This window comes from Astatotilapia calliptera, chromosome 6, assembly GCF_964374335.1.
Source record: "Astatotilapia calliptera chromosome 6, fAstCal68.1, whole genome shotgun sequence".
Classification (NCBI taxonomy): domain Eukaryota; kingdom Metazoa; phylum Chordata; class Actinopteri; order Cichliformes; family Cichlidae; genus Astatotilapia; species Astatotilapia calliptera.
In genome coordinates this window covers 14,280,304-14,302,603 of record NC_137427.1, presented here as the reverse complement: position 1 = coordinate 14,302,603, position 22,300 = coordinate 14,280,304, and the positions used below count along the sequence as shown (strand labels likewise).

At 39.9% G+C, this 22,300-nt stretch overlaps 3 protein-coding genes across 13 annotated transcripts in view; 1 reads left to right on the top strand and 2 right to left on the bottom strand.

The window, feature by feature from the left end:
* Positions 1–1,110: 1,110 nt before the first annotated feature.
* Positions 1,111–6,307, bottom strand: LOC113023946 (beta-2-glycoprotein 1-like). Its single transcript, XM_026170440.2, has 8 exons — positions 6,100–6,307; positions 5,392–5,568; positions 4,817–4,913; positions 4,346–4,422; positions 3,838–4,026; positions 3,056–3,235; positions 2,723–2,920; positions 1,111–1,417 (listed from the first exon to the last, which is right to left on the bottom strand). Exons 1-8 carry the CDS (start codon positions 6,167–6,169, stop codon positions 1,353–1,355), a joined length of 1,053 nt encoding a protein of 350 aa, XP_026026225.2. The 5' UTR covers positions 6,170–6,307; the 3' UTR covers positions 1,111–1,352.
* A 1,253-nt stretch (positions 6,308–7,560) lies between these two features.
* Positions 7,561–13,216, bottom strand: LOC113023945 (beta-2-glycoprotein 1-like). Of its 10 annotated transcripts, none has more exons than XM_080302403.1 (10): positions 13,186–13,216; positions 12,867–12,985; positions 11,205–11,390; positions 10,724–10,903; positions 9,398–9,494; positions 9,242–9,318; positions 8,897–9,082; positions 8,562–8,741; positions 8,134–8,331; positions 7,561–7,745 (listed from the first exon to the last, which is right to left on the bottom strand). In XM_080302403.1, the coding sequence occupies exons 3-10, from the start codon at positions 11,272–11,274 to the stop codon at positions 7,636–7,638; spliced, it is 1,098 nt and encodes a 365-aa protein (XP_080158529.1). In that variant the 5' UTR covers positions 11,275–11,390; positions 12,867–12,985; positions 13,186–13,216; the 3' UTR covers positions 7,561–7,635. The 10 variants fall into 10 exon arrangements, with proteins under 10 accessions (XP_080158529.1, XP_026026223.1, XP_080158532.1 ...); XM_026170438.2 differs by having other exon boundaries at positions 11,205–11,303; XM_080302406.1 differs by having other exon boundaries at positions 12,867–12,926; positions 13,186–13,211.
* A 1,878-nt stretch (positions 13,217–15,094) lies between these two features.
* The window catches only part of prkcaa (protein kinase C, alpha, a), a 139,066-nt gene continuing 131,860 nt past the window's right edge, over positions 15,095–22,300 (top strand). The window contains exons 1-3 of one of the 2 annotated variants that reach the window (XM_080302794.1): positions 15,095–15,210; positions 15,348–15,520; positions 17,223–17,254. In XM_080302794.1, the coding sequence (XP_080158920.1) occupies positions 15,354–15,520; positions 17,223–17,254 (199 nt within the window). In that variant the 5' untranslated portion in view covers positions 15,095–15,210; positions 15,348–15,353. Of the gene's footprint in view, positions 15,521–17,222; positions 17,255–22,300 lie in introns of both variants that reach the window. The other variant, XM_026170434.2, reaches the window with a different exon arrangement.

Genomic DNA, 22,300 nt, shown 5'->3' with positions numbered 1-22,300 from the left:
GAGGACACTACTGGAGGGCGCTGTCGGCCTGCCCCACTGGTGGAGTTCGGTGGACTGTTATCAGCCTTAAGTGTGGCGGAGACTGATTGGGACTGTTGCGGAATGGACCTTTATTGTGTTTAGTTTTATGTTCTTTTAATTATTCTTTCCCCTGATCAGGATACATTTTTATGCTGTAAATAAAGTATGTATTTTATTAATTACTTTAACAAGATTTTACTTGTCTTTCTGGTCCCGTGATCATCCCCTGCTGCTCTTCCCGGGGTTCCCTTCTAACTTATACCCGTGACACATCCAAGTGACTTGGACTTGGATCCCACCCTTAAAGTAAATTTACAAAATGAGTGAAACTAGCACCACTGGCAAACAGTGGCCTGTGTGCGGTCAGTTCCTTGATCATTGATATGTAAATTGTCATGACCACTGACCAACAAGGGAGTTTTTCCTTCCCATTGTCGGCAAAGAGCTTGCTCAGAAGGGGTCATATGATTGTTGGGGTTTCCTCTTTTTTGTATTACTGTAGGGTTTTACCTTACAATATAAAGCGCATTAAGGCACCAGTTGTTGTGATTTGTTGCTATATAAATACAACTGTAGTAAATTGGAGTTGAATTGAATAGTTTTCACTCCCTGTGACCCCATGTCTTTATGTGATGTTAATTTGTAAACATGTGGGAGTGAGGGTCACGACACATGGCTGCCTCTCTCTGAACCTGGTTCTGTCTGAGGTTTCTTTCTGTTAATACACAGTTTTCCCTTACCACTGTCACCAAGTGCTTGTTTATAAGTTGTCTGATTGTTTTGTGTGGGTGTTTTTTTTTGTTTTTTTGTTTTTTTACATATTCAAATAAATTTGAATTTAATCATAGAATTTGTCTAAATTGGTTTTTGAACCATTTTTCTGGGATTTTAGAGAATTGTGTAAGTAGAGAAACAGCAGTACAACTGCAGCAATCTTCATTTTGTTAAGAACTTTACCAGTTTCAATGAAACACTAAAATAATCTCTAAATTTAACAGGACACTAGATGTGAATTGATAGAGGCAAAGGTACTCTGAAAAACCAGCTTGCAAATGTGCACACAGACATATACACACTTTGAGCAACAGCTAAATGTGAACACTTGTCTCCTGGCCTTTAATGGAAAGTAATATCCACACATCGTGTTTCAATCCTGAACACAGTAAATTTAAATTCCTTTCATAAATGAATTATAAAACTACTACAAATTGAACTGCATTTTTTACAACGTAAATGTAGCTTCAGTGAAACCACATTCTTTAATTTCAGCGACCAGAATGCGTTAACATGTGCTCCATATTGCATCACCTCAGTTGGCATCTGCATTTTCTTCAGCATTGTTGAATTTCTGATGGAAGTGAACCTGAATTGAGATTATAATTTATACCACTGGGCTCTGGAAAAAGACACAATGAAACATGGAACAAGTTAGAATATTCACAGTAACTTTAAGCTCTTAATAACTGAAGAGTGCTGAGGAGAACTGTCATCGTTACATTTATTAAGATACAGAAAAAAAGGAGGACAGTTAAAGGAAATATTTTCTGTTATCTCAAGAAAGCAGACAGCAGAAGAACCCATGTGTGCAGCTGTGCTTTGCTATTTTCTGCACGATTGAGTGATAATAGTTCTAATGGGAAATGAGTACTTTTAGCATCTCCACATGGAAAGTTAGTACAAATCCCTGTGTCACAGTCTACTGGTTACTTGTTGAAGACTGTAAATATGTCACTTTTACTGGCATGTCCCTTTAAAAAAAACAAACCTATATATTAAGGGGGACCTTAGGGGCTGCGACAACTCAGAGGGATAACACTTTTCAGCCTCCCCAGGAAGTCTATGTCAGGGTGCTGGCATAGACTTTGAATACGTGACCAGTTCTATATGTGTTTTGTGCATTTGGAGGAAGCATTCAATGGCATCCCCTGTAGTACCCAGTGGGAGTATGTGGTGGTGAGACTAACAAAGCTTCCACTTTGGTGGCCTCAAAATCTCATCTCTGCTTTTTGCAGATGATGTGGTTCTGTTGGCTTCATTAGGTGGTGGCCTCCAGTTTGCACCGGAGCAGTTTGCAGCCAAGCTGGTATGAGAACTAGCAGCTTCAAGTCTGAGGCAATGGTCTCCAGCAGGAAAAAGGTGGAGTGCTCACTTCAGCTCAGGGACGAGTTGCTGCCCCAAGTGGAGGAGTTTAAGTCTCCGGGACTTGTTCACAAGTGAGGGGAGAGGGACAGATTGGGGTATAGCGACTACATTGATAGTGACTGAAAGAACGAGATTGCAGATACAAGCAGTGGAAATGAACTGAGAGATGAGTTTGGCCATTCGAGAGGAGCTCAGAGTAGAGCCACTATTCCTCTGCATTGAAAGGAGCCAGTTGAGGTGGTTTGGCTATCTGACTAGGATGCGTGCTGAACAACTCCCGGGTGAGATGTTCTGGGCATGTCCCACTTGGAGGAGGCCGCGGGTCAGAATCAGGACACGCTTGAGAGATTATATCTCTCGGCTGGCCTGGGAATGTCTTAATGCTCCCCCAGATAAAATGGAGGAGGTGGGTGGGGAGAGGGGGCCTGGGCTTTTCCTCCTCCCCCCACATCCCAGTCCCAGATAAGTGGAAGAAAATGGATGGATTATTATGATTATTCATTTTTTGCTAGTGTATTGTTATGCTTTCTTTTATCTTTCTTTATGAAATAGACCTTACCTTCATAGCATTCAGGGATCATGAGCCTTCCATCGATGCACTGCGTTGACACAGAATATCCACATTTCCTGGCGTTGTTCATGCACCAGACAGAGACAATATCTTTGTGGAAGACTTTGTTAGGTTTAAAGTCTTCAATCCACATTTTATTCCCTTTGTAAAGTATCCTCCCTTTATCTATTCCAATCTTACAAGGAGCTGTAAGTTACAAGAAGGAGAATTAAAAAATACAAGAGATGAAGGTCTCCGTTCAACTAATATAATCTCCTAAAAAGCGCAGCTCTTTGAAAATAAAGTGTGGTTTAAAAGATGTGATATTGGCTACAGTCCTACCCTTGCAGGATGGCTTCTCAGACCAAGTTCCATCCTGCTGGCAAACAATCTGCAGACTTCCCTCCACTATATAATCTCCAGTGCAGCCATATTTGATGGTCTCCAGGTAGTCAAAGTCTCTCTGGTCATTGGTTGACATGTAGCCTCTATCAATGTTCTCTGGTAGAGAGCAAGTCACCCCTGTAAAGGAGCAATTTCAGTAGACTGCTTAGACGACAATATTAATGTAGCTAGGCTTCATGCTGTCTTTCATAGCTCTGCATCATTATGACCTTTTTACTGGAGAGGAATATTTTACTTTACAGCTAAGAAGGGAGAAAATTCCAAAATCTGTCCAAATGTATTTAGATTTATAGTATTTTTCCTCAGATTTCACATTATTCTCAGTGAACAAACAGAACCACGAGTTGTCCATTAACTGCATATTTGATCATTCATCCTGTCCTGAATTGAAAAGATACTTATTCAATCAACAACTATACTTCTACTATGCTTGTTATGATCTAATTATGGAGTATGATAGAGACGCTCATACTTTTTAAAGTATGATTTTTAAAGTTTTCAGAACTAAATGGGAGATGTTTCAGCTTTATCCTAAGTTTAATCAATCTACTGTTACTGACATAAATACTAAACTCTAATCCTCAGCTTTTTAACAGTTTGAAATTGTGACACGTCAAAGCTAACACATATATTTTTGGGCTTTCTTTTAGTTTGAAGGGATGGTTGTGTTCAGTAAAATACATCTGCAGTGCCGCTGTAGCTTTTACATCCTCACGTACGTCGACATTCGGGTGTCTTGGTCCAGGTGCCACTGGTCGTGCACTCTGCCGTTGCATCACCGAAAAGTGCGTATGGAGGCAGGCATTTGTAAGTCCCCGTGATGCCGTAATCAGTGGTGTTCCCTCTAACCCTGGTGTTGTAAACAATCATCCCAAACTCTGGGATCGGAGGAAGACCACAGGTCATAGCTGCGACAGGAGAGACACAATGAGTGAATTTAGATATGTATCGTTACATGAAATTGTAAAGTGTCTTACCTAATTACTTATAACTTGTGCCTGTTTTAGAGTATGTAATAATTTGCATGGCCTTCTACAGCTCGGCCCACTCAGTAAATTCTTGTTTCTCATCAATTTTATTTCTGAATGTCATAGATATAAAAACATATAAACAGTACGAAGGAAGAACAACTGCATATTCCAGATAGCTGTAACATATATTTATATACATCAAATACAATTTTAATAAATAAAGAAATAAATATATTTTCTCTTTGTGATTCTGTACCTATGCATTCTGGTACAGGTGAGCTCCATGTTCCATTGGCTTGGCAGACAGAGGTGCTGGATCCAGACAGTATATACCTATGCAGTGCAATATTATTCATTAAGTTAATACTTAAAATGTTTAATCACATAATAACTCAAAAATGTTAAGTCTATTTGAATGCAAAGGCTGACTGAATGTTTGATTGCTATTTACTAAACATGCATTTTCCACTAGACAGTATTTTGCACCTCATTAGAAGTTCTTTATTTGCACGCCAAAAAACCAAAGCGTTAGCGAGAACAAAGTGCCCGATAGATTAAGGAAACAAATTTGTCTTTAAATGGCGCATCAAAAACAGCAGCTGGTTATACATCTACTTTTACTGCATATTATGGAGTCTTATTACTCTTGGTTTGTGGTGTATGTGCAAAGATATGGTGTGGTGTACGATGTCACACAATAAAATTTGACAAGATGCTCTTCCTTTACCCTTCCTGACAAGTATAGTTGATCGTACTCTGGTAGACAGTATCCTCGTAGTATAAGTCTCCATTAGGTGGGGAATCAGGATAAGGACACAGCTTTGCTGCAAGAAACAATATGTTCATGATAAGTTTCGGTATTTATTTGTTGAAGAATAATGTAAACAGAAAAAGATTTGCATTCTGTTCTTTCATGAAACCATCAAATACTGGTCCCACTGTATATAGTCTAACCTTTTCATTATTTAAACGTTTTAAATTATATAATATATATTACAACATAAGAACAAACATGAAGCGTGTCAATTAGTAGTATTAGAAAATGTTACAGTTAAAATTAGGTTACTCTACAAAAAATAGAAAAAACACTCCTTCTAGAGCAAATTGAAACATATTAGTAATATTTGCACTTATTACAGTTTCCTTTAAATTATTCTGCAAAAGTGTTGTTATTAAGGAGACAATTGACTTGAAAATCTTAAATGCGTCATGAAAGATGATGAATTTATGTTGATATTAAGTTACAATACAAGGCAATCAGTTCCAAGATGTTAATTTCTCACAAAAAAAATGGAGACCCACGCTTGCACAGAAATTTAGTGGCTGTCCACGCTCCACTGGTAGTGCAAACAATTGTGCGAGGGCCTGAGATGGGGGTGTATCCGTCTTTGCAGGACAGCGCTAACTCCACACCAGGGTCAAAGAACATCTGGTCCACAGCCACATTGATGTTGGCATTCAGCTGAGGTCTGCGACATCCTTTGAAAACAAAATGATTTATTAAGAAGTGTATGCACTCTGTCAAGTTAACTGAGGGTTTATATATTATTACATTTGCAAAATATCTAACACTAAGCCTTACAGCACTACAAAGTGAACACCAGCATTTTCCCATAGAAATGAATTATTCACATATAATTATGGAAACGTATTTTTACTAAAAAAAAAAGTCTTCGGATTATCAAATAATATTAACTGTCTGTGCTAAACAAATATTGCTACTTTAGAGAAGCAGTATTCACTTGAAAGTATTGTTTTTTTGCATATGAAGCTCAAAAACACTCATTTATGATCGTACTTCAGTAACTGATTACTGATTGATTTCCTTATAACTAAAAAACCCAAATATTTTACTTCTGTGACAATCATTAACATAAAAACTGCACTACAAAAGTACATTTCTTTAAAACAAGGCTATTGCGATGATGTGATCCTAAAAACAGAAAACAGTGAAATGAAAAATGTATATACAGTCAAGACATATGATATCAAAAAAACAAGAAATAATACCCTTGGCAGATGTCACGGTGCTAAAAAACAGAACTGGAAACAGCAGAAGCAAAGTCAGCCATCGTTCCATCTTTTGTCGAAATGTTCAGATGTTCTTCAGTACTTTCCTGTGGCCTCTGGTTCAAATACTGACTCGCTCTGTTGCTGCTGTTTGTATTTCTCTAGAGTAAATAGATAAGAGCGACATGAAGTAACTGCTTACTGCCTATCTTTGTTTTGTTTTCTGTATTTTGCTCGCTATCTGCAGTTACAGATTGTGATCCTTGTGACCTTTTACTGGAAGTAACAAACCGGACGAGTGGACTTTCCCTTGTTGCCACGATTGTTGCCCAACGCTGCAACCTTTTTTACATTCCTGTGTCACCATTTTGTAGCGGATAAATAACTCTGCAGAGCTTAATGCAATGCCTTGGGACAAGAGTCACCACAGGCAGGAGACAATCAGAAAAATATATACTGAATCTAAGTTGGATATGTTTTTTTTTTTTCATTTATGTTACCAGCTGATGAAAAATTGTAGAGTTTGAACCGTTTTCAGTATCTGAAGTTTGGCATGCAACAAAAAGTTTGAGAAACATTAGCACAAGTGAGTCAGAGATGCCTTAGAACATAGGAATGCCTTAAAATCAATCATTGCTGACAAATTTCTGCACTCACCTATGTCACCATTGCTCATGGTGTCCATGCTTGATGTCTTATACAACAGTATAAAGAAAATCTGTCTTACTGAGCTAAAACTCAAGAGAAATTTGAATCTATGTAGAAAGAGACACATTTCTCAAATAGAATCTAAATTAGTGATTGTGAGGATCTATGTTACTGTAAACCAAAGCCAGAAACATTGTATGAGCAGCTACAGTTTTAATATCAATGCCCGAACTCAAATGAATTGAAATAAAGTAGCACACTAATTCAAATGAAACTGCGCGATTTTCTTCACAAAGAAGTAATAATAGAGCCCCACAGCATCTCATCACTGAATATTTTATCAACCCTATTACATGTTCAAGCTTTCAAGTCCATTTAAATTCATTTTTATCACAAGTGGGACTAAAGTGGCATCAGCACGAGTGTGGGTTGTTCACTCCCTGATATCGCATTTGAGTAGCTAAGGTCAAACGGAGAATCGACTAACATAAAAAGGTGTGAATTGGCTAAACTAAATCTCCTGGGGAAAGTTGTCAGTTGGACACTGCAATTATGTCAGCCTCTCTCATGTTAATAGCTTTTTATTAGCCACGAGCTCTCTGAGCTATACTTTGTATAGCCGTCATCTGGTTAGGAAGTTTAAACTTTTGAATGAGCCATTTCTCACAAGTTTAGCATATCTGACTGAAATGTGAAAATCATTAACGCACGTAGTTTAAATCTTCATATTTCATAGCAAAGTCTGGCCTGTGTATGGCTACGGATACAGTGTGTTAATAAGTGTTAATAAGTGTTAATGAATGCACACTTTCATGACTGACCAATGATATTTTATTATCAGTTGAATACAAGAAAACAGACAATGCCATTTAAAGATAGCGGCTTCCATCAACGTGTGATTGTAACGTTTCCTGGACTTGAAGTTGGGGGAGAAGCACACATCGTGATTTCTGATGGAAGCGTTTTTGGCCTCAAGTTGTAATCCATCCTGCCTGGTTCTAAAAAAAAAAGTGTGTGTGGGGGGGAACAAGACAGAAACAAATATATTACTGCAATCTTTGAACATCTTCATTTGACTGCATGGGCTTTCTAAAAACATCTGGAAACCATGTGACAGGAGTATTATTTAATTGTTTGGGGGGTTTTACAAAAAAATGTAATGGGTTGTTTAAAGTGAAAGCATGCGAGGCCGAACATGTTCATCACGAGCCCAGTTAACATAAAATAAACAAGTTTTGAACAACCTACATGTCACAAAGGAAGAAGAAAGAAAGTGAAACTGCTCTTTGATTTTCTTTTTTGGGTTTTTTTTTTACTCTTAGGGACCTGAACACCACCAAAGCTACAACTGCTTGAAAGACATTTAGCGAGTTAACAGGAACTCACCCTCGAAGCATCCTGGGATGGGCAGGTTTCCATCATTACAAGTGGTGGCCACAGGGTAGCCACATTTGTCAGTTTTGTTCAGACAATAGAAGGCGACATGTTCTCCATGGAGGACTCTGTTTGGTTTCAAGTCTCCAATCCAGATCTTCTTGCTGTTATAGAAAATACGGCCTCTTTTGATGCCAACTGTGCAGGGAGCTGGGTGAACAAACAGAGCAGCTGAAGCATTTTCACTGGACGTTACAAATCCAGTCTGTGGCTTATAAAGAGAGTGCTACATGCTGAGACACCAACTTATTTCTCGTTAGGGTGAGAGAGCGGACACTCATGAACACAAACAATCTGAACCTATCAGAAATGTTTTGGAATAGTTTAAGATGAGGCTAGAATTTCAGCCTGAGGGAAGATCTTGTTTTCCTATGACTCACCCCTGCAGACCGGCTTTGATGACCAGTTTCCTGTGTTTTGACACTGTATTTCATCCCGACCTTCCAGAACATAGTGCTCACTGCAGGCATACCTAACCTTCTCCTTGTAGCCATGTTGTCTCATCACAGCAAAGGTGATGATGCCGTTCGGTATGTTTGTTGGAATTGGGCAGCTCACGTCTAGAATAAGGTTTTGAATAGGAATTAAACAGTTACCAGCAATTTCATAAAAAAACCAAAAACATTTTAAATAAAAAAAATGGAAACAACATTTAGAGCAACAAAATTTTCCAGTTTTTTGTGAAGATCCAAAACAAAAGTAGACGTCTGCATACCTCGACACACCGGCGGTTCAGTTACGCCTCCATTAGCCATGCAGAATCCTCTCTCATAGCTTGGTGCTTTAGGTGGATTACACTCATATGTCCAAGCTTGGCCATACTTAGTTGTGGTTCCAGTCAATGGCTTATCGTGAACAATCCTACCATCGCTTGGTGGCTTGGGCAGAGGACAGTTCACAGCTTTAAGGAGAAAAAGAGGCCCGATTAGAGTCACATTGACAAAAGTTGAATTCGTTTTCTCTCAGCTTAATTTAGTGTACGATGTGCATTGGTTGTTCTCTTTGCTGTCCATTAAACATTAATGGTTTGATTTTCGCTCTGTACATTTTCCTGGATTACCTTTGCAGAGAGGTAGTGGATGGCTCCAGGTGTTATCATGTAAACATCTGGTTTCATTGCTTCCTATTAAGACATACCTGATGACGAAAAGTTCTCAGATATATTAACTGCAAACACAACTGTGTTTTGGGGTTTCATTCTTGCCGTCGCTCTTACCCATCATCACATGTGAAGTTAAGCACGCTCTTGAATGGTACTTCTGTCCTCCCCTTTGCAAACGGTTGCAGAGGTCTTGGGATCTGGCACATCTTAGCTAGAAAAATATGTCACAATATGGACAGCAGTGAATATTCTGTGGTTACAGAATATTATAAGCTGCAGGATTAGGGATGGGTATTGATAAGATTTTAACGATTCCGATTCCATTTTCGATTCTGTTTAACGATTCGATTCCTTATCGATTCTCTTATCGATTCTTATTTTTAAAAAAGGAGAACACTAAGGTCGATTAGCTTAGAACTTTGTTTTATATCTTCTCTTTGAACAAGATAGAAATTTAGGAGTAACATGGCCTTACAAACCCAACAGTGGGATCTTAAGAGATCCACAGCCTACGGCTCTTCAATGGGGTGTCACAGGGTCCCCAGGAAAAAAAACGTATATGTAAAATAATAAAATAAATATTCTCCTGTAGCAATAACAAAGTTTAACATAAATTATTCTGTAGCAATTACACAAGAATATCCAGTAATGTCCCTGCCTACAATTAAACACATTCACTTACCAAAGTGAAATCGGGGGCATCTGCTGTGGCAAATGGGTGCAAGCCTTTGACCACAAACTTAGACACTGCTGGGTGACATTCGTCTATCCTGGCCTGAAAGGAGACGCTACCGGTAGACTGCAGCGAGAACTGCCAGCGAGCGCCAGCCAGACTCTGTCTCTCTCATCATGGTTATCTAAATGCAACGCACAGTAATAGCAGGTTTTGTAATAAGGTAAATCGCGCTAACATAATATGCAATGCTAATTGATTAGTTACCTGCAGTATTAACGGGAGAGGACGTGGAAACGCTACCGCTGCTGCTGGGTTGAGCTTCGCTAGTCCGGAGCGGATCAAAAACACGACATTCGTTGAAAGCAATCGCGTGTTTTTTGAGCAAATGCTTTTGCATATTCGTAGTGTTTCCTCCCTTTGATGAAATCTCTACTTTGCAAGTATTGCACGTTGCCCTGTTGTCATCCTTTCTCATAAAGTGTAACCAAACTTTTGAGCGTTTGTGCCGTTCAGGCGCTGTGTTTCCTACTGGGTAAAAGACGCTACTCAACGTGATGACGTCATTCGGGGCGACTGGAATCGATAAGGGAATCGTTTTTAAAAGTGGCAAACGATTCCAAGGAATTGAAACAGTGGGAACCGGTTCTCAACAAGAACCGGTTTTCGATACCCATCCCTATGCAGGATATTAAAGCAGCTATTGCTGATTGTGTCTAAGACATATTCAGGAGGTCCCACGGCCTAAAACCACGATTTTTACTCACGAGAACATGCCAGGTTTGCCTGTGTCCATTCTCCTGTGGCAGTGCAGGTTATCCTGGCTGATGGTGTCCTTGAAGGCAAGTACCCCTGTTCACACGTGAGAGTCACCTCTTCTCCAACCTCATACACACGTTTTAGTGTTGAAGAATCAATCCCATCAGTGGTCGGAGGTCTGCTACATACTGGTTAAAGATCAGGCATAGAAATGGTCACGTTTTGCAACTAAACATTAAACTTTGTATTTTTTTTAAATATAACACTGCACTAAAACTCTGGGATCTATTATTCAGATAATGAGGCTTTCAACTGTAAAAACGTCACACAATAAACACACATGCATGAAATGCACAAATTAAATCATGAACAGCACGATCATTGACAGAAAGTCAAACGAGATATCTCGCAGCACATAACTCATAACAAATCTGTTTAATGCTAAAATACAAATGGTATAAATGGAGCAGTTATCCTCCTTCACTTTACCTTTCACTGATGTTACAGTTGTGTATAAAGCTACTTGGCTGAGGAGCAACAAAGCCAAAGCTGGAGACATCTTCCTGGGTTTGAAGACTCTCAGTGTTCCTGCAGATGTGTAAGGATGAGGATCAGGAGGGCTCCTGAGTAACAGGAGCGTGATAGCTCTGTCCAATCAGATGCTAGAGTAAACCCCTATTGATTGAGCACAAAGGTCGAAACTGTTGTATATTTACCTAGAGTTGATTGATAACTTTGATTTGTTACAAGAGCAATCAGCAGACACAAAGAATTACATGAACTCACAAGAACTTAACATAAAAACTTTGCTGTGCAAAGAATTGTCAATGAATAAACGTAAACAATCTTATTAGGAATGCATTTTTGCTCCAATAAAGCAGAGAGCAAATAGTTACCATGATAATGCCAACAACACAAGCACATTTAACTGCACGTGTTCTAGTTTGAGTTGACTAAAAGTTGTCCTTTAGCTCAATGAATTTAGAAAATTGTGGATTATATCAGCATACAAAAGGAGATTACTTCTAAAAAAAAAAAAAAGAGGAAACTTTGTGACCTGCAGGACCATAATCAGTGAAATTATGCAAAACCTAAGTGGGTCAGAGGATTTGTTGATTGCCAGCAATGTCATGTGTCCTTCATGGACGAATCAAAGTATTCAGATAGGCTCCGCTGATTTATCGTAAATCAAATTACTCAGGAGGTCTCAGTTTTTACAGGGATCCCTTAATATTCTTGAAACACTTAACCATACACTTACTACTATACTGTTCACACTCTTAAATGCCTTTGGAGCTATTTTTATTTCAAAACTTTTCAACCTGAATACTTCAGACAAATGAGACTCATGTGACAAAAGCACAGACAATATGCTTTTATTACTGATAGCGTGGCTATGGGAAGAACATTAGATCTGCCAACCTAATTAAATTTAGAAGAAGAAGAATAGAGATAGCAGTGCTGTACCGCAGGTCAATGGACCATAAAGGAATTGGTAAACTCAGAGAAGTCTGACAAATAGCAAGCAATTCAAAACAATCCATGCAGCTGTGACCAAATGCTTCATATGGGAACAAATAGCCGAGCTGAAGCAAATAGCATTAGTAAAATCTGCAAAATGGAGAGTCCAGTGAGAGACATATTTATAACTCCAATCACAGAATTTGAGTGAAATCTTAAGCACATTATTAGAGAGCTTAAATGAGAAACTGTGCTTTATTAACCAAGTGAGAAATCGGTCTCCTGGTGCTCAGTAAATCCCACAAATGATAATATCAACACGTTCTGCACAAATTGTGCTGCAATTTGATTCAAAGCAACATGAAAATAACGGATTCAAATGTAAGCTGTGTGGTGTGATCAGTGTCATTATCTCTTTGTCCTCAGTACTTTTCCACACGACCTGTGAAATCTGACTGCGTGCAGTATGGCGTGCCAATGTAACCGGTGTGATTCTGCGTTGTGTCTGATAAAAAAGGTAAAAGAAAGAAAGACCTCCAAGTAAATAATTTGCCCACTCCAGCTCCTCTCCCACAGGGGAATTGTAGAAAAAGGGGCTGGCATTTATTTTTACATTAAACATAAAATATGCATTTACACGTAACATATTTGACATAAGATAAAACAAAAACAACATGAAATCTGACATACCTGATAAAAAAGGTAAAAGAAAGAAAGACCTCCAAGTAAATAATTTGCCCACTCCAGCTCCTACGACCAAATACAGACAGTGGGGAAGAGGATTAGCTCAACCCACCACAGCTCCCAAGCTAGCAAGGAATACATATTCATGCTATCATTTATGGCGCCTAAAACACATTTATGACACACACATACTACACACTTATAACATCTTACAAAAACAGGCTCAATAATGACAATAACTGAATTAAAATCGCAATCATAAACATCAGGGTGGTTAAATATGAATTATGTGTGCTTTAAGGTGCTGGAAAGAAATGACACCCACCTCTCCCACAGGGGAATTGTAGAAAAAGGGGAGAGGCAAAAGGGGTACACTGTATTTATAGTATTGCACCAAAGAAGAAGAAAAGAATGAGGAGGGGCTCTAACTGATAATGAACACAACTACAGGCTTGGAGGTCCTAAAAGTCAGGTATAAAAGGAGAAGTTTGGGGGTTTAGAACACATTTTGTGTAATTATAACAATGTTATTTATGACTCTGTTACACCAACCCTAACAGACTTTTTACATGTGTTGATCAAAATCCCCAATCGTGGTTATTTTATGCTGTCTCTAAAGAGGGCACAGACAATACTTCTGAAGACAGGCAAAATAATCATCTAATTTCTTCTGACTTGACGACAAGGATGAGTATGCAGATTATCAGTGCCTGAAAGAATGGATCTGTCTACAAGCGAGTCACCGTGAGCAAAACTCTCGATTTTCCTACTTTTTCTACACACCATGCGAGAATATGTATTGCGCTACTTTCTCCACGCGATGACGCCCCATCCTAAATTCCTGCTGTGGGATCAGGGGCCTCCTCCCACCCACAGCAGAACCTGTTGGGTGACATCAGCCCGAGAGGAAAGGAGGAAGAAGAGCGGAGCCGCGTCAAAGTCCGCAAAGAAACCAGGAAGTTCATCTTCAAAATAAAAACGTTAATCGAAGAAAACGAGTCAATGGCTGAATTGTTGAGCTCTTAATTTAGTGCCTAACTAACCAACCAACCTTCTTTTTTAAATTCATGCTTATAATTTAAATGCTGAAGTCTTTCATAGGGAGCTAAAAAAAATAAAGATAGAAGTGGTTAATGAATGTAATCCACGTTGATCTGCGTTTAACAGAGTGGATATGCAGAGTGGTTTCACTGGCTCTTTTTCATCATTTGAAAGGTTGTGTGTGTTGCTTTCGTGTATTGTTTGAAAAAAAGGGGCACCGTGGACCGCTTTCTGCGACTAAGATTAAAGGACGTGCAGACACGGAGATACTAAGGACCCTGAAAAGGATCCTGACCCAGATGAATTATATTGCATTATAAAGAGAGGTGATTTTTAATAGTTTACCCCCACTGAACAATGGCAACACACTACACTACATTTTCAGCCCAAAGAAAACATTATCATCTTCATTAAGCCTGGGTTTGTTGCTTGATTTTTCTGTCTTCAGTCATAGTTATTATCGTATTATTATTATTATTTTTTAAATCAAGTACTATTACTACTAGTACTAATATGATACCCATAAAAACAGTAATGAAAATAAATATCACAACTACACAGAAACTTACAAAAACAACAATCAGGCAAATATTTACAATAGTAAATTTCTGCATTACTCGCACAATACCGATTGATGTTTTAAATATCATACTTATTGCCAGTATGCAGTAATTATGAACCGACTTATTTTTAAAGGAAAGAACAAAAATACTTAGGCCCTTTTCAATAAAAGCTCCGCACGCGGTCTGCACAGCTGCGGGCGGAGACTAAATAATTCATTTAAAAAAAGGCTTCACAGTATTATCGACTGACTGCTTTCTGTTGCTCAGGTGAACAAAAACACTTTTTGTGATTTTTTACCCCCCTTTTTTTGTCAGTTTATCTGTTCATTTAACCATTCAAACGAACTGAAATGTTCGATTTAAATATGATATGATGCAGATGAAATGTTTCCCCACTAGGAAATGCAAATACACCGCTGAATGCAAATCAAAGACTCGGTAGTCCACTCCTGAGATCTAACTCTGAAAAGGTTGCATGAGCAGTTATGTTAGATTGGATTTTCTGCATGCTGCAGGTAGTAGTTTTTATTTTGGTTTTTAAGGTATGTGTTAGGATATAGCAAACAACCTCTTACACACGCACTCTAATTAAGAGAGAGAGAGAAAGAGAGAGGGAGCGAAAGGGCTTTTATTTTGAAGGGACAGAAAGGAAGCAGTCCTTCTCAATGTAGCTAGCCTGTCCGCGTGCACCTCTGTCAGTGGAGCAACCCAGTGGTGTCGACAGGCAGGGAAAGCCCTCACTGACTGTAAGTACAGTGTCTCCGGTGAAGACCGCCGCTCCGCACTCTTCCGCCGCGACATTGAGGGCTGCGCGTCTGAACGGACTGAAAACCACCCCGAGACAACAACGCAAAGCTGTTGCATTGTATCTTTTCGTTTTTAGGGGGACATGGCTGATGTAAGTTTGAACGAGTCGTCCTCCGCGGACGTCGCAAATAGGTTTGCTCGGAAAGGTGCCCTGAGGCAAAAGAACGTCCACGAGGTCAAGAACCATAAATTCATAGCCAGGTTCTTCAAGCAGCCGACTTTCTGCAGCCACTGCACGGACTTCATCTGGTAAGCTCTTCCGTTACCCACCTCCACCCCCTGCCTGACTGCAGCCTGTTGCATATTGGATAACTTCAGTCGAGAGCCTACACTCTGCTCGATGATGTAACACAACTACAGGCTAACTTTTCCCTTCATAATCCTGCGATCCATGCACCCCCTAAAGACTTTCCTACTAGTGGAGAGTCAGCGCAGGAGCACTAACGTCGTCATAACCCTTCCTAGCAGCTCCAAGCTTCTCCAAGGATCCCAGTCTGTTGTATTATTGTCAGACCTCTCGCATTTTCATGTTTGTGTTGTCTACTAATGTTGCATTTTCTGTATTAATCTGTTAACCTTCCAACTGGGAGAGTTCTTAATAAGAAACGTAGTTAAAGCGTCTTTTTGGTCCCAGTAAACCTCTGTGAGGACAACGTCAAAGCTGCAGCACATTCCTGCAAGGCAGAAACAACTTCAATGAAAACTGTGCCAAAAGCTTCCCATTGCTGCTGTACCAGCCAAGACTGGACCTGTTTGAAGTGCTCTGATGAGTAACAGGTTCCCCCTTCCTGGCACCCACTGTAGTTGGCCTGTTCGAATTTTCAATTTTAAGCTGCTAGGGATTTTTTTTAACTTGAAGCAGCTCAAACGCTGGTTCTGAGACCTGCAATTAATTGCCAGAGTGAGCCAGTATGGAAAAGCACTTCATCTACTCTACGTAGACTGATTTATGCATGTCCTGTTTTGCTGAAACACACTGGTGTAGAGGCACAGATTATTATCTCTCTGTTGCATTTGTGTTTTCTTAATTTGTGGCTCATGAGGAGAAATGCATTTGGATAACATGACGAAACACAAGTTTCCAAATGCTGTAAATTGTCTGATTCCATCTATATACACTAGGCGGTTCCAGTCTGTGCAGCAGGTCTTTAATTGCATTATGTTACTGTCCTAAAAAGCGTTCGTTTTCACATTTTATGCCGTATCTTAAATGTAAGAGGAGGAAACTTGCAGACAGCTTTGCAGAGTTAAACTGCTCCTCTCTTGTTAGTGGGTGTGTCTTCCAAGACCTTTTTTTCTGTGTAAAGCTAGTATAGCACTGACAGCTTTACACAATGACCTATGTTCAACCAAGCGCCACTCCTTAGTGCAAAGCACAAGCTCCACATAACCATAATTATTAAGGCAAACAGCTTGTTGCTTTTCTTTATGAGGTCAAAGCTTCCCTGTGAGGGCTTTGATTGATGAGGATTTCTGTAATGACATTGTGATTAACCACAGAACATGTCAGCAGAAGAACAAACTCAGTATGGGCACAAAGGATCTGCACACCTAACCATTACACCGGCGTGATTCTAGAGGACTGTGATTCACTCCAATTCAGCCACAAGAGCCTCAGTTCAGTTGCAGTTGGCCTTTCAGTTTGTTTGAAAGGTGCTGGATTGGGTTGAGGTCAGGGCTCCTCAAGGTCACTCAAGCTTATCCACACCATAGACAGAGAAATACTTCTTAATAGGCAATGAATGCTTTCAGGAAAACATGAAATCCCAAGAACTGTGCAATGCTCTTCCTTAATAGTCATGGAAAACATGAGACACGTGGGTCCCTGGATTGAATGAATGCGTGTACAGTACGTGTGCGTGCAGGTGAATGAATGAATTTACTGTGCACACGTGTTTGAAAGAGTGTGAGCACGAGCAACTGTTCAATCCGTCCTTCTTTCTTTTCACAGGGGGTTTGGAAAACAAGGATTCCAGTGCCAAGGTAAAAAGCAAAACTTATTCATGTGTGAGGCCTTCAATTAAAATGTGTGTGTAAGAGAGACATGTACATGTTAAACTTTGATTTAGGACTATTTTGTCATTCTGTAGAAAAAAAATGGTGTTCTTTGTCTGTCAAGTCTGCAATTAATTTATTCTGATGCTGTTTCTCGAATCATCACATTTAGGGTTGATACATTTTTGTCACTTTTCCATGCATTTTGCTGCACTAGCTCCATCTCATACGTGCAACTACAAGAGAAAATGACTGAATGCCTGTGAATGCAATTACTGCTTATTCTGCTGTTTTATATATTTGGAAGCTTTAGATAAAAGCAGTGTTTTGCTGTTTGATAGCCATGCTTTTGATACCTGTGGCACCAGGTGTATCCGTCGAGTTTAAAGTAATCAAAGTAATGACTGAAGTTTGGTGTGACATTTAAAGACTTATTATTATCAAGTTAAATGAAACTTCATCCTATAAAAACAGGCTTATTAGAAGTAGGGCTGCCACAAACGATTATTTTGATAGTCGACTAGTCACCGATTATTTTTGCGATTAGTCAACTAATCAGATCATCATCCACTGGACGTAAAACGTACAGCTTATTGCACCAGCAGCATCTGCTCTTATATAACTATCATTAGCTTACAGCTTTAAGTGTTTCAGGTATGTGCTAACTAAAAATAAAGACAAGATGATAGTTTATTAAATTTTATTGAAATTTGCAGATTGTTTCGGTGAAGTTTAATAATCTCCTTGCTATCTAAAATATAACAGGACACCGGAGTAAATTCTCGAGCATCTCACACTTCTGATAATCAGCTGTCTGCTTGACGTTTATTCAGCTGTGTAAAAACTATAACTTTAGTCTCAGCCAAACCGATTTACTCAGGAACAAATAAAATACTAAAAAAAGCCAAACAATAACATTTTAAGTTATCTAAGTGACTCATATGTCATGTTTAACCTGAGAGAGAAAGACGGCGGTGGGTTTGAAAACTATTAGCCGGGAGTCCGGTGTTCTCACGGCTCCAGTTAGCCTTGCCCCCGGCTAGCTATCGAGCTAGTGGGTAACAGACGTCTCCGACAACGTCGGAGCGCTTTTGAAAATATGTGGTGTCTTGATAAGCTGAGCAGATATTTGAGGTTTACACAGCTACATTCTCGCCTGAAATATGTTAAACGTTTATTTTGTGACCCAGAACGAATAATAAGAGTAATATTAAAACTAACTAGCTGCTGCCATTGTTGGAAACTGAGCTGGGCTGCGCTATGAATTCTGGGACACAGCTTCTTCTTCTTCGGGGTTTAACGGCAGCTGGCATCCTTGTACATGCAGTGCTGCCATCTTCTGTTTCAGTCCGTTATTACACTCTTAAATCCTACTACTTATTCCTGCGTCTTTTGTGATCTTACAAAGCTTCAAACGACGCGTCGACTATGAAATCAGTCGTCGACGATTTTGATAGTCGACATAATCGTGACTAGTCGACTAATCGTGGCAGCCCTAATCAGAAGTAGGGAAATTGGAGTAAACAAAGTGTGCTGAGCAGTAAATGTGCTATCTTAAAACAGAATCTAAACAATGACGTGTAAAGCAGGTTAGGGAAACAGAAAGTGAAAGAGAGTGGACAGGGATAGGGAGGAGATGCAAAGTGGGAAAAATGTGGACAGTTTTCTTGTTAACTGCTGTTTTTAGCTTTAGCAAGCACATAGTCTCTGAATTCCTCATCTAATTTGGAAAATCTGTGGACTTGCCAAAGCATTAGTTTGGCTGTAATTGCCCGGGTAGCAGGACAGATGATGTCCAACGAGATCTAGTTGGAGAAGTGAGCGAATCGTCCTAGCAGGTCAGACTCTGTCTTTTTACACTTAGGCCACCTCGCAGCAGTGAGAGGGCCGGGGCTGTGGGCCTTCCTTGCTCTCCCACTGACAGATCACTAACCAGAGTGTGTGTATCTCTGCTGCCTTCTCCCGCCCAGATTAGACAAAACACTGAGGAAGGGTTTCCATTACAGTCGTGCCATGAGCTTTCATGTTTTAATGGCATTCTGCGTACTGTGCTCCCCCCACTGCCACAGAGAGAGTGGTGTTGGAGGAGAAAATAGCCTCATTCCTGAAGAAGGGAGTAATAATGTCAGTCTTCTAGTCTGAGGCTCAGAAGGGCTTCTTCTCCAGTGTTTGTTGTGTTGAAACAATTGTAAAACCTTAGCATTCGAGAAAGGATGGTTCAAATAAAACAGAGGCTTTAGACTAGATATAGGTAGATGCCTTTATCAGCTTTTTTTAGATTGATTTTTTTGTTCAAAAAATGAAAACAACACATCACATGTTGTTTTCGATATCGCACGGTGCTAATTTATAATCGGCGTCTGCGACCGAGATGCAGCGCAGGTGGATTTTGTCTGCGTTGCTTTGCTGATGCATTTGCTTGGTTGCAGTTTTTGTCTGTGCAGCCTTTGTTGTTGCATTGCTAAATTACTGCATCAAAACCACCAACTATTCATGAACTAACTGCAGGATGTGCGTCGTTCACGGAGACAGAAGACGCTCTTTCAGTGGGAAACTTAAAGATAAACACTTTGTCACATCGAGTGTTTAATCTCAATGATTCATAGACTACTCTCCTGAGAGTGTCAGGGAGAATGAGACACACAGGGGTTTTAAGTGAATCACAGCTCATCTTACTTATAAATGTAGATGGTTCATAGTGCCGTTAAGGGCGTATGGTATGTCTGGTTAACGTTTGCGCATAGGAACATGCGTATTAGCCCGTGTCTACATGGAAAACCATGTTTGACCCGTGGGCACGGCTGCCAGCAACCTCACACCCACTCTTCTATGTGATCGCCTCTCACACAAGTGAGATGTTGCCTGTTCTCAAGCTTTGCTCCTACTTGAGAACAGGCTCGGTAATGAGTCACTCTAAGGTGTCAGAGTGTTGATAGCCTAACATGTTTTTGCATAACCTGACATTATCGTCAGCGTGTCCGCGAGCCCCCTCCTCTGCTTTCACAGCAAGTTGCCATTTTCCTCCTGCCTCATTGTTACTGTCGCAGCTTCTGATGCAGGCGATGATAAACTCAGGGGTGGAAGGCCATCGCGTACACTCACGAAACACGAGCACAAATGATGCGCTGCAGCTTTTCTCTTCCCCGCTCAACACTGGCCGCACCTTTGTTATTCTATCATAAATCCAAGTGTGGACCTTTTAAATAAATTATGAGTCCGTCTCATCAAGACGGAGGTGATTGGTTACGCTGCAGCCAGTCAAAGAGAGAAAGGTCCCTACTTTCTAACATCTGCTTAGCCATCAAATATTAAACTTAAGCTTCTGTAAAATGGGGGTCAAGTCCTCCAGCAGGGGCAGCGAGCCTCTCGCTGACTACTTGAAGATGACAAAATGATGAACTGGAGAGTGGCATTTCTATAACAAGAGTGACATTTAATTTTCAACTGAGTAAATGTCCCTTTGCTAAGAATAGGCCGGGCTCCACTGTATTACATCATCAAGTGTAGTTTATGTGTTGAGATTTTGCGTCATATATTTAAGCTCAGTGAATATGTTTATTTTTGCATGTATTCCTTTTTTTTTTTTTTAACATTTTAAGATTAAAAGATAGAGCTCATAACAGTTTGGTCAGTTGGTGTCTCTGAACTAAACACTGACAAATATACATGAATCAATTTGATTACTGCAAAAGCCGTTTACAATAATGATTAATGAGCATCCCAGCTTGGGCTTTGGAATTGTGCTTTTTATTGATAAATTTATTAGGTACAAAAATAATTGGCAGGTTTACTATTAGTATACACTCACTGGACAGTTTATAAGGTGTACCTCTTCAAGAGTGGAGCAGTTAAGATAGGCAGGAAAAAGGGGAAGACACACAGCAAATGGCAGCAGGTCAGTCTCAAACCCAGGCTGCTGCACTCTGGTCATGTGGCATATGGTCGCCTACTCACCCACTGAGCTAAACTGGGGCCCCGTTCAACTGATTCTGAAAGCCAACGTCTAATCAACCAATCGCATGGCAGCAACTCAGTGCACCTAGCTGTGTAGTTGTGGTCAGGATGATCTGCTAAAGTTTAAATTGAGCATCAAAATGGGAAAAAGGGTGACTTTGAATGTTTTGTGCTTATTGGTGTCAGAAACTGCTGATCTGCTGAGATTTTCCTGCACAACCATCTCCAGATGGTCCGAAAGAGAGAAAACATCCACTGAGTGTCAAATCTCTGGGTGCAAATTCCTTGTTGATATCTGAAGTCAAAGAAAAATGCCCAGACTGCTGAACGGACAGCGATAGTAACTCACATAATCACTCTTTACAATCAAGGTATGCAGAAGAGTATCTCTGAATGTACAGCATGTTGAATCTAGTAGTTTTGGTACAGCTGTAGACAAACACAGCAGGTGCCACTCCCATCAGCTAACAACAGGAAACTGAGGAAATTCACCAAAAATGAGCAATAGAAGTTTGGAAAAACGTTGCCTAGTCTGATCAGTTGCTTTGAGCACAACAAACGATCCTCCGTAGTCGTCACTCAGAACATCTCAGAACATCAGAGCACCCTTGGCATGTGGCAGGTTGCCATCATGGATGTGCAGCTGGCAAATTTGCAGCGGCTTTGTGATGTAATCATGTGAGTATGGGCCAAAATATATGAAGAATGTTTTCCAGCACCTTGTTGAATCTGTGCCATGAAGAATTAAAGCACCTCTGAGTTCAGAAAGGGGTTGACGACTACTACAGTTGCAGAGTGCGAACTATCCAGTGAGTGTCTGTTTGTTAATTCGTCCTAATGATGCCACATGTTAAACTTCAGCGTGTGGAAATAATACTCAAGGGAAGCTATTAACATGTTTGACTTCATACAAAACAACACAGTTTATTCTGAACACGAATGTCTGTGGTCACACGTGTAAAGAAGAAAAATCAGATCTCTCAATGTGACACTTGAAATAAAATACTGAAGGAAAGTTAATGTTGTGGAAACAAACAAGCCTATCAGTAACCACCTTTCTAGATGGTATCTGCATTGTGA